Raw genomic sequence first — 12,500 nt, 5'->3', positions numbered from 1 at the left:
TTGGCCGGTCAGGTGTGACATCACTGTGGAGCGTTTGGTCGTCGGTGGATAATCCTGGACAGCGGAAACTGTGGAAGTCCTGCAGCTTCTGTGGGAAACACACACACACACACACACACACACACACACACATACATCAGTCAGCTTTATTCCTACACACACGTTATTCCTGAAGACGAACAGGAAGACAGAATTAATTATTCAAACTTCAAATAAGACATGCCTGTATTTCTGCCGCTTGAGTGATTAGACTTTCTATTCTGGAACATATCCTTAAAATACAGTGAGTGTGTTTATGCGTGTGTGTGTGTGTGTGTGTGTGTGTGTGTGTGTGTGTGTGTGTGTGTGTGACTGTGTGTGTATATGTATGTGTGTGTGACAAATTCAATTTCAGCTATAAAGTAAAAGTCAAATAGTCTGATATTTCTGAACTGACCAGCTCTCATATGACAGCAGCGGTCAGGCCTTGTTACTATGGCAACTGAGTATTTGGTTTGTAAATACAGCCGTTTTTCCACTGACACAATGATCAACATAGCAAACAATAAACACACACACACACACACACACTCTCTCTCTCACTCACACACACTCTCTCACTCACTCGCTCACACACAGAGCTTGATATTAACACCCCCAGATGTGTGTGTATGTCAGTGTTGGCGTTTGGAAAGCAACTCTTCGTCTGCAAACTCACAGTCCAAAAATATAAACGTCCAATCATGAATTCCAATGAACGATATTTACAAGGCTATAGTAAACGTGCGAAAATTTTTAACGTGCGAAAATTTCGGATGCGAATTCCGGACTCAGTGTGCAAGGGCCTTAAGACCTCAGAGGCCAGAGTAATGGATGAGAACTAGATCGGTGTCAGAGCGCAGTAGATTACTCAACACCTGCTCTCTCACTCTCTCTCCTCGTCTCCATCACTCTCTCTCTCCTCGTCTCCATCACTCTTTCTCTCACTCTCTCTCTCCTTGTCTCCATCACTCTCTCTCTCCTCGTCTCCATCACTCTCTCTCTCACTCTCTCTCTCCTCGTCTCCATCACTCTTTCTCTCACTCTCTCTCCTCGTCTCCATCACTCTCTCTCCTCGTCTCCATCACTCTTTCTCTCACTCTCTCTCCTCGTCTCCATCACTCTCTCCTCGTCTCCATCACTCTTTCTCTCACTCTCTCTCTCCTCGTCTCCATCACTCTCTCTCTCCTCGTCTCCATCACTCTTTCTCTCACTCTCTCTCTCCTCGTCTCCATCACTCTTTCTCTCACTCTCTCTCCTCGTCTCCATCCCTTTCTCTCCTCGTCTCCATCACTCTTTCTCTCACTCTCTCTCTCCTCGTCTCCATCACTCTTTCTCTCACTCTCTCCTCGTCTCCATCACTCTCTCTCTCCTCGTCTCCATCACTGTTTCTCTCACTCTCTCTCCTCGTCTCCATCACTCTCTCTCTCCTCGTCTCCATCACTCTCTCTCTCCTCGTCTCCATCACTCTTTCTCTCACTCTCTCCTCGTCTCCATCACTCTTTCTCTCACTCTCTCCTCGTCTCCATCACTCTTTCTCTCACTCTCTCCTCGTCTCCATCACTCTCTCTCTCCTCGTCTCCATCACTGTTTCTCTCACTCTCTCTCCTCGTCTCCATCACTCTCTCTCTCCTCGTCTCCATCACTCTCTCTCCTCGTCTCCATCACTCTTTCTCTCACTCTCTCTCTCCTCGTCTCCATCACTCTCTCTCACTCTCTCCTCGTCTCCATCACTCTTTCTCTCACTCTCTCTCTCCTCGTCTCCATCACTCTTTCTCTCACTCACTCTCTCCTCGTCTCCATCACTCTCTCTCTCCTCGTCTCCATCACTCTTTCTCTCACTCTCTCTCCTCGTCTCCATCACTCTCTCTCTCCTCGTCTCCATCACTCTCTCTCTCCTCGTCTCCATCACTCTTTCTCTCACTCTCTCTCTCCTCGTCTCCATCACTCTTTCTCTCACTCTCTCCTCGTCTCCATCACTCTCTCTCACTCTCTCTCCTCGTCTCCATCACTCTTTCTCTCACTCTCTCCTCGTCTCCATCACTCTCTCTCTCCTCATCTCCATCACTGTTTCTCTCACTCTCTCTCCTCGTCTCCATCACTCTCTCTCTCCTCGTCTCCATCACTTTCTCTCCTCGTCTCCATCACTCTTTCTCTCACTCTCTCTCTCCTCGTCTCCATCTGTTTCTCTCACTCTCTCTCCTCGTCTCCATCACTTTCTCTCCTCGTCTCCATCACTCTTTCTCTCACTCACTCTCTCCTCGTCTCCATCACTCTCTCTCTCCTCGTCTCCATCACTGTTTCTCTCACTCTCTCTCCTCGTCTCCATCACTGTCTCTCTCCTCGTCTCCATCACTCTTTCTCTCACTCTCTCTCCTCGTCTCCATCACTCTCTCTCTCCTCGTCTCCATCACTCTTTCTCTCACTCTCTCTCCTCGTCTCCATCACTCTTTCTCTCACTCTCTCTCTCCTCGTCTCCATCACTCTTTCTCTCACTCTCTCCTCGTCTCCATCACTCTCTCTCCTCGTCTCCATCACTGTTTCTCTCACTCTCTCTCCTCGTCTCCATCACTCTTTCTCTCACTCTTTCTCTCACTCTCTCTCCTCGTCTCCATCACTCTTTCTCTCACTCTCTCTCCTCGTCTCCATCACTCTCTCTCCTCGTCTCCATCACTTTCTCTCCTCGTCTCCATCACTCTTTCTCTCACTCTCTCCTCGTCTCCATCACTTTCTCTCCTCGTCTCCATCACTCTCTCTCTCCTCGTCTCCATCACTCTCTCACTCTCTCTCCTCGTCTCCATCACTCTTTCTCTCACTCTCTCTCCTCGTCTCCATCACTTTCTCTCCTCGTCTCCATCACTCTCTCTCCTCGTCTCCATCACTTTCTCTCCTCGTCTCCATCACTCTTTCTCTCACTCTCTCTCCTCGTCTCCATCACTTTCTCTCCTCGTCTCCATCACTCTCTTTCTCTCACTCTCTCTCCTCGTCTCCATCACTTTCTCTCTGTCTCCATCACTCTCTCTCACTCTCTCTCCTCGTCTCCATCACTTTCTCTCCTCGTCTCCATCACTCTTTCTCTCTCTCTCCTCGTCTCCATCACTCTCTCTCTCTCCTCGTCTCCATCACTCTTTCTCTCACTCTCTCTCCTCGTCTCCATTACTTTCTCTCCTCGTCTCCATCACTCTCTTACTCTCTCTCACCTCGTCTCCATCACTTTCTCTCCTCGTCTCCATCACTTTCTCTCCTCGTCTCAATCACTCTTTCTCTCTCTCCTCGTCTCCATCACTCTCTCTCTCCTCGTCTCCATCACTCTTTCTCTCACTCGCTCTCCTCGTCTCCATCACTTTCTCTCCTCGTCTCCATCACTCTCTCACCTCGTCTCCATCACTTTCTCTCCGTCTCCATCACTCTCTCTCTCTCTCTCTCCTCATCTCCATCACTTTCTCTCCTCGTCTCCATCACTCTCTCTCACTCTCTCCTCGTCTCCATCACTTTCTCTCCGTCTTCATCACTCTTTCTCACTCTCTCTCCTCATCTCCATCACTTTCTCTCCTCGTCTCATCACTCTTTCTCTCACTCTCTCTCCTCGTCTCCATCACTTTCTCTCCTCGTCTCATCACTATTTCTCTCTCTCCTCGTCTCCATCACTCTCTCTCACTCTCTCTCCTCGTCTCCATCACTTTCTCTCCTCATCTCCATCACTCTCTCTCACTCTCTCTCTCCTCGTCTCCATCACTCTTTCTCTCACTCTCTCTCTCCTCGTCTCCATCACTATTTCTCTCACTCTCTCTCTCCTCGTCTCCATCACTCTTTCTCTCACTCTCTCTCTCTCTCCTCGTCTCCATCACTCTTTCTCTCACTCTCTCTCTCCTCGTCTCCATCACTTTCTCTCCTCGTCTCCATCACTCTCCAGAACATTCTCATTCATGGTTCCATGCTGAATCCCTAACATCGGTCAAAAGACAACTGAGAACCTAGAGCAGTTGAGCAATTAACCTCATAAAAAAAAAATACTTTCCTTTTCCTTTAATCCTGCCTTGTCTGGCTAATGCTACTCTGAGTAATGCCTGAACTGTGTATTTTGAGCACTTCTTGCGTTGTTTTTGTCTCTTCACGATGACTCACTTAATTTAGTCCTCATTTGTAAGTCTCTTTGGACAAAGGCGTCTGCTAAATGACTAAATGTAAATGTACACATTCATTATTAATCGTATGCTCAATATGATAAAAAAAAAACGGCTTCATTAAGGTTTCTTGTCCTCTCATATTTACAGTTACTTAAATTAATTACATACATGAATGTTACGTAAATTGTATATTTTCAATTCAAAATGGTGAAATTAGTCAAAAGTTTATTAGTTTGCCTGATTATTTTTGTTGGTCATTTAACATTTCTATCTTAAAACTTTATGACCATTAACAAATCATCTTGATGCTGTGGAATATCCTTGTAGCACTAAAGTCGAGTTAATACTATATTAGGCAATTATTTCAAACCTCTATTACACACACCTCTGTCCAGACCTCAGTGACCTCATAGCTACAGCCATGGCTACTGTACGGTCCTAGCCAGGCTTGACGTACTGGTGAACAATGCAAAATCTCCAAAAACCCTTTATAAAAATACAAATATAAAAATAATAGTTTACTGTAACATGAAGGGAGGCATTGGCACAGTTTCACCTGTAGTAAGTCGGTCTTACCAATAGGAACATTCTACAAGCTTTGAAATTTGAAAATGTCTGTTTTTACATGTTAAAAGTAATTTTAAATAATAAATTATAGTCTACGTTTAACGCAGTTGGTGTAATTGGCAGACGTGTCCTTACGCATCATGCGCTGTGGAAGATCGTCGAAGCATTCTCAGCTATAGCGCACAAAGCTGATTATGAATGAATATTTCATGTTGATATACAATGGTTACATTCTGTTCAAACTAATCCTGCTGTTGATATCTCTGTAGGACTGCCGATAGAACAATGGAAAGGGAAAACAAATGTCCGGTGAACCTAAAACCAGTTGTGGGTTCTCTCTCTCTAATCTCTCCGACAGCGAGCGACACACACACCCGCCTCTCCTCACTCACTCGCTTCATTCGCTCCGGATGAATATTGTTGGTGTTTCAGGGCTTGAGTTTCGGGAGGGATTGCGTGAATTGAGCATAATTTTACTCATTCCCACAGATTGTGTGCTCACACCCAGAGGATATTGGCTATATCAAACAGTGATGGCTCAGTGCGGTGGGTCTTAAAGTGACAGCAGCCTAATACACCGACTGACTAATCATGAGATAATATTAAAAATATCTAGGGCTGCACGATTAATCGCAATTTACATGTAATCGCACTTAAATCGAGATGGCTTATCGCGATTTTAAAATCGCAAAGGCTGCGATTGTTTTTTATGCGCAGTTTGTCATTGATGTACGGCTGTGTAAACGATGCTCCATCTGAAAGCACTGTGAGTTTGAGCCACTTATAACGTGCATTTGAAAAAACAACACGCGTCAAACATCTTTCCAAAACATGAGAAGCATTTATGAACCTCTTTTTAATAGCATGCAACATTTAATAACATACATTTACTCCAAACTCACTTCATAACGACAGTTGAGCATCCTTCTGTGAGATGATGAGCTTCTTACACAGAATAAGGCAGTCGTGTGTTTATAAGTCATGTTTAATCAAAGCGTTTCAATCTTCTGTTTATTCAGCTACAGCGATAGGGATTTCCTGGAATGATGCGCATTATTGTACCTCTGCAGCGGGGCATATTTATCGTGTTTGCGTGAGAGCGCCCACTGGTGTTCAGATGGGGCAGTATTTACTACCAATCAGCCGCACTCCACTGACAAACTGCGCATAAAATAATCGCAGCCTTTGCCAAATCACGTGTGGTTTTATTGCGATTAATCGTGCAGCCCTAAAAATATCTATATTGAAGTTGTTCCTCATGTTTCGATGTCCAAATTGTGGCCAGTGAAAATGCTGAGTCCCTCGTAACTATGAAAACCACTAGCCAGTGTGTGCTGAGCAGAGAAGTTAATGTCAAGCGCTGCACACACACTCATACACATACACACACATTCTTACTCACTCACTCACTCACTCACACACTCACACACCTGGGTCATCTTAAGCAGGTCGAGTGAAGGCCTGTGTGTGTGTGTGTGTGTGTGTGTGTGTGTGTGTGTGTGTGTGTGTGTGTGTGTGTGTGAGTCTGCGGGTCTCCTGCTCTTGACTCTCACACACACACACACACACACACACACACACACACACACACACACACACACACACACACACACACACACACACACACACTCTCTCTCACTCACTCACTCACTCACTCACTCAGACACACACACACTCTCTCACTCACAGACAGACACACACACACACACACACACACACCTGGGTCATCTTGAGCAGGTCGAGTGAAGGCCTGTGTGTGTGTGAGTCCGCTGGTCTCCTGCGCTTGACTCCGCTCTTCTTCTCGTTGTGAACGCAGGGCTGCGATCGGGAGCGGCTCAATCCCTGCCTGCGGCGCGGCTCCGGCGTGGACCCGGGAGATCCGGGAGAACCGGGAGATCCGGGAGAGCAGATCTGGGAAGGGAAGCCCAAGGGTTCGGAGAGACTGAAGCTGGAGCTGCGGTGCATGCTGGGAAACCCTGCCGGAGCGAAGGCCGAACGCTGAACGCTTCCTCCGCTGTAGCATCTCCGCTTCTCCACCGCCGTCCACACGCGTGACCCCCGCGACCCCTGTGGTTGCCACGGCGACCGGCCGCCCAGGTCCTCGGAGCAGGACAGCGAGCGGCACTGGCGTTTGCTAGGCGGGGCGGCACTGCTAGCAGAAGAGGCTTCGCCCAGACTCAGATCGCGCAGCAAACCGCTCGTCTCACACACACCGTCCCACAGGCTCTCCAGGCTGGAGCCACACACACCGCCCTGCGGCCACCGGCCCGAGTCTGCAACACAACACACACACACACACGGGTGAGAAGCAGAGTCTGCAACACAACACACACACACACACACGGGTGAGAAGCAGAGTCTGCAACACAACACAACACACACACACACACACACACACGGGTGAGAAGCAGAGTCTGCAACACAACACACACACACACACACACACACACACACACACACACACACACACACACACACACACACACGGGTGAGAAGCAGAGTCTGCAACACAACACACACACACACACACACACACACACAGAGCTGCGAGTTTCAGAGCGACGGCTCAGTGTTTATTCACACGCGAGCAGCTCATGATGAAGACCGGCTCATAGTGAAGCGTCTCCTCATGAACTGAGCTTCAGTCGCTCTAACACGCACAACCATCTGACGAGTGACGTCTAAACTCGGGAGAATAATCCCACACTGCTTCCTTGAGATTTTCCTGTGGGAGTTTATAACAGGTCAGTAAAATAATGTCTTGTTGACGATACGTGGATATTTGACTAAATTACACCCATAACAAAAACACACATTCTGAAGCTGTTTTTAACAAGTGACTAGTTCAGAATGTTTGGGGTGTGTGATGTACGTGTACTTTACACTGTAGAACAAAATGTCCAAGTATCCTCAACTTATGTTTATCACAGACATTATTTTACTCATAAATCAAAGAAAAAAGCTCATCATAAAAACCCTTGGAAGATCTGAAAGGAAGCAGTGTGGGATTATTCTCCCGGGTTTCGACGTCACGCCTGCAGGAAGAGGGAGAATCCCAGAGGCTTTCTGTCAAAATAAACGTTTGATGGCTGAACATTTGAAAAGAAGAAATTAAGCCATTAATATTAGTATTGTAATTTTACAGTTTTTAGTAATAATAATAATTCTGTAGCCATTTTGATATATAATCACAACATTTTGTCCAAACTGTGCAGCCCTACAATCTAACACAGCAAAACTAGATTTCTTAATGCATTTTAATGCACTGCACATTAAATAAAAGCAAGTAGATAAATGAAAAAACCACATGATTGAGAACATGTCAGTGCATACTCTCGCGTCTGAACCAGCTTTAGGAGCGTCACACATCACGACATCACACGAGTGTCAAAACCACAGCATAAAATTCACATCTGATCAAGTAAAGGCATCAACCTCCAATCAGAGAGGTTTGCTGAGCGTGAGAGAGATAAGAACACCCGTCGAGCTCCACACACACAGCTGTGCCTGAGCAGCACGAGCACAGGAATACAGCCGTCTGATTGGTGGAGGCTGCCGAACATCTGTGTGTTGAGAGTGTGTTAGCGTGAAGAACGCAGCGTGAGACCGACTACTGTCGAGCCGCTTCACCGGATGATGTGAACACACTCTACAGTCTGAACTTTTAGTTTTAGTTTACCTCAGTTAGCTGAGTTTCTTTGTGTGTGCTTATATTATTATTCACTCTCAGTCGTCATGCACTTACACTACATACATGCAGAATCATTCTCTCGGTTTGGTGATTATTGACGGTTTAATCGGGCTAGTCGTCCTGCTAGTTGTCCTGCTAGCTGTTTCACTCGCCCCTTCAAAAGATCCACTCGTCCTATGGCAAGCCGTTTTAGCTTAAATTGTACCCAGCGTTACTCGTCGTAATTGCATTTTTACTAGTAAGAATTCAATTAGAGAGCTCTACAATTCAATTCTTACTAGTTGTCAGGCTCTCTCAGGGTGGATGAAGGAGGAGACGAACTCACAGATAACTTCCAAGGTTTTAATTCACAAACTTCACAAATACAAACAAAAAGGGAGCGTGTGCTCAGAATAAAGATCCTTGGCAATAGACAACCTAACCATAAACATTAACCGACAAAAGACAAGTGAAGGACAGGAACTTAAATACACAGAAGATTATGAGGGAAGACAGGTGACGGTGATGATGATGATGAGGATGATGAGGACCAGGTGCAGGTGATGACGACTGAGGACTCTGGGAAGTGTAGTGCACACACAGACGAAGACAGAAGAACATGACCGTGACATTACTCCCCCCTCCCGCAAGGCGCGTCCCGCGCCGAAGAAGGCAGCATACGGGAGGGGGGGTGGGCATCCTGGAGTCCGTGACGGGAAGGTGGACCAGGTTCTGAAGTACGGACTCCAGGATGGTGGCAGGACAGACAGAGGAGGTGATCAAGACGGTGCAGGCTGAACAGGGGACCATGGAGGAACAGGCTGATCAGGTGGCCACGGCGGTGCGGACCCTTCCGGTGGCCACGGCGGTGCGGACCCTTCCGGTGGCCATGGCGGAGAAGACCCTTCAGGTGGCCACGGCGGAGAAGACCCTTCAGGTGGCCACGGCGGAGAAGACCCTTCAGGTGGCCACGGCGGAGAAGACCCTTCAGGTGGCCACGGCGGAGAAGACCCTTCAGGTGGCCACGGCGGAGAAGACCCTTCAGGTGGCCACGGCGGAGAAGACCCTTCAGGTGGCCATGGCCCCTCGAGTGGCCAGGACGGAGCCCTATAGCCCCCCCCCAAAAAATACTTGGGAAAAGTCCCGGGTACCAGAGAGGGCTCGGTGCAGGGCAGCGATGAGGGCTCGGTGCTGGGCAGATCCAGCGAAGAGGGCTCGGTGCTGGGCAGATCCAGCGACGAGGGCTCGGTGCTGGGCAGATCCAGCGACGAGGGCTCGGTGCTGGGCAGATCCAGCGACGAGGGCTCGGTGCTGGGCAGATCCAGCGACGAGGGCTCGGTGCTGGGCAGATCCAGCGGCGAAGGCTCGGTGCTGGGCGGGACCAGCGGTGAAGGCTTTGTGCTGGGCGGGACCAGCGAAGAGGGCTTTGTGCTGGGCGGGACCAGCGATGAAGTGGGCTCGGTGCTGGACGGGACCAGCGGTGAAGTGGGCTCGGTGCTGGACGGGACCAGCGGTGAAGAGGGCTCTGAGCTGGACGGAACCAGCGGCGAAGAAGTCTCTGTGCTGGACGGGACCAGCGGAGAAGAAGTCTCTGGCGGCAAGGCGACTGGCTCTGGCTCTGGCTCTGGCGGGCAGGCGACTGGCTCTGGCTCTGGCGGGCAGGCGACTGGCTCTGGCTCTGGCGGGCAGGCGACTGGCTCTGGCTCTGGCGGGCAGGCGACTGGCTCTGGCTCTGGCGGGCAGGCGACTGGCTCTGGCTCTGGCGGGCAGGCGACTGGCTCTGGCTCTGGCGGGCAGGCGACTGGCTCTGGCTCTGGCGGGCAGGCGACTGGCTCTGGCTCTGGCGGGCAGGCGACTGGCTCTGGCTCTGGCGGGCAGGCGACTGGCTCTGGCGGGCAGGCGACGGCTGGACGAAACTCTGGAGGAGCTGCCATCTTGGCAGATCGCACTGACATCAGCGGAGGATCTGCCAGGCTCGATAGCAGTTTGTGAAAAACCGATCTAGTGTCAGGCCTGATGTGAAGAGACCCAGACCTGGCAGACATGACGCTTGCTGTCCCAGACACGGCAGGCATGACACTCACAGTCTCAGGGGCGGCGGGCACGACGCATACTACTTTGGTCTCAGCAGATTTGGCGTGAAGTGCGGGCTCGGCTGGACTGGCGTGAAGTGCAGGCTCGATTGGACTGGCGTGATGTGCAGGCTCGGCTGGATCGGGATCGGCCGGTGTTACGGTGAGAGAGGACCCACAAACCCAAAGAGCTTTGTCCATAAATTTAATAAAGGGTAGGTGCAGGTACTCATTCAGCAGAATCTGGGCGAGTGGATCTTCTAACCCGCACCAGAAACGCTGCTTTAAAAATTCCTCCTCCCAGTAAACATCCTGATGCAGATGCAGGTACACTTCAACAAACTCCTCCAATGAACTCCCATTCTGATTAAATAAAAAAGCCTCAAATTCGTCTTCCTCCATATTCCTTCTTAGGTCGGTTAATCTGTCAGGCTCTCTCAGGGTGGATGAAGGAGGAGACGAACTCACAGATAACTTCCAAGGTTTTAATTCACAAACTTCACAAATACAAACAAAAAGGGAGCGTGTGCTCAGAATAAAGATCCTTGGCAATAGACAACCTAACCATAAACATTAACCGACAAAAGACAAGTGAAGGACAGGAACTTAAATACACAGAAGATTATGAGGGAAGACAGGTGACGGTGATGATGATGATGAGGATGATGAGGACCAGGTGCAGGTGATGACGACTGAGGACTCTGGGAAGTGTAGTGCACACACAGACGAAGACAGAAGAACATGACCGTGACACTAGTAGCAATTACAATTAGAGAGCTCTCCAATTCAATTATTACTAGTAACAATTACAATTAGAGAGCTCTCTAATTAAATTATTACTAGTAAGAATTACTATTACAGAGCTCTCTAATTCAGTTCTTACTAGTAACAATTCCAATTAGAGAGCTCTACAAATTAATTTTTACAAGTCATATGTCTCCATTTACTTCCATTCATTTTTAATTACGGAGCTGTACAATGGAATTGTTACTAGTAAGAATTACAATTAGAGAGCTCTACAATTGAATTGTTACTAGTAAGAATGCAATTGCAGAGCTCTTTAATTCAATTCTTACTAGTAACAATTTAAATAGAGAGCTCTCTAATCCAATTATTACTAGTAACAATTCCAATTAGAGAGCTCTCTAATTCAGTTGTTACTAGTAAGAATGTAATTGCAGAGCTCTTTAATTCAATTACAGAGCTCTGCAATTATACATATCTTTAATTCATATTTTTACTAGTAACAATTACAATTAGAGAGCTCTCTAATTAAATTATTACTAGTAAGAATTACTATTACAGAGCTCTCTAATTCAGTTCTTACTAGTAACAATTCCAATTAGAGAGCTCTACAAATTAATTTTTACAAGTCATATGTCTCCATTTATTTCCATTCATTTTTAATTACGGAGCTGTACAATGGAATTGTTACTAGTAAGAATTACAATTAGAGAGCTCTACAATTGAATTGTTACTAGTAAGAATGCAATTGCAGAGCTCTTTAATTCAATTCTTACTAGTAACAATTTAAATAGAGAGCTCTCTAATCCAATTATTACTAGTAACAATTCCAATTAGAGAGCTCTCTAATTCAGTTGTTACTAGTAAGAATGTAATTGCAGAGCTCTTTAATTCAATTACAGAGCTCTGCAATTATACATATCTTTAATTCATATTTTTACTAGTAAAAATTCAATTAGAGAGCTCTGTAATTGCATTCTTACTAGTAAGAATTTAATTAGAGAGCTCTCTAATTGTAATTGTTACTAGTAAGAATTTAATTAGAGAGCTCTCTAATTGTAATTGTTACTAGTAACAATTCAATTGTAGAGCTCCGTAATTAAAAATGAATGGAAGTCAATGGAGACATACGACTAGTAAAAATTCATTTGTAGAGCTCTCTAATTGTAATTCTTACTAGTAATAATTGAATTAGAGAGCTCTATAATTGTAATTCTTACTAGTAATAATTGAATTGGAGAGCTCTCTAATTGTAATTGCTACTAGTAAGAATTGAATTGTAGAGCTCTCTAATTGAATTCT

At 47.0% G+C, this 12,500-nt stretch overlaps 1 protein-coding gene across 2 annotated transcripts in view; it reads right to left on the bottom strand.

Moving 5' to 3' along the window:
- Window positions 1-12,500, bottom strand: part of fam53b (family with sequence similarity 53 member B) — a 27,499-nt gene that overhangs the window by 558 nt on the left and 14,441 nt on the right. For both annotated transcript variants that reach the window (XM_082151348.1, XM_082151347.1), the window contains exons 4-5: window positions 6,432-6,985; window positions 1-88 (exon numbers count right to left, since the gene is read on the bottom strand). The exon at window positions 1-88 is cut by the window's left edge and continues 558 nt beyond it. In XM_082151348.1, the coding sequence (XP_082007474.1) occupies window positions 1-88; window positions 6,432-6,985 (642 nt within the window). The remainder of the gene's footprint in view (window positions 89-6,431; window positions 6,986-12,500) is intronic.

This window comes from Leuciscus leuciscus, assembly GCF_965113295.1.
Source record: "Leuciscus leuciscus genome assembly, chromosome: 21".
Taxonomy (NCBI): domain Eukaryota; kingdom Metazoa; phylum Chordata; class Actinopteri; order Cypriniformes; family Leuciscidae; genus Leuciscus; species Leuciscus leuciscus.
The sequence above is the reverse complement of the archived record's forward strand: the minus strand, read 5'-3'. Positions and strand labels throughout refer to the sequence as shown.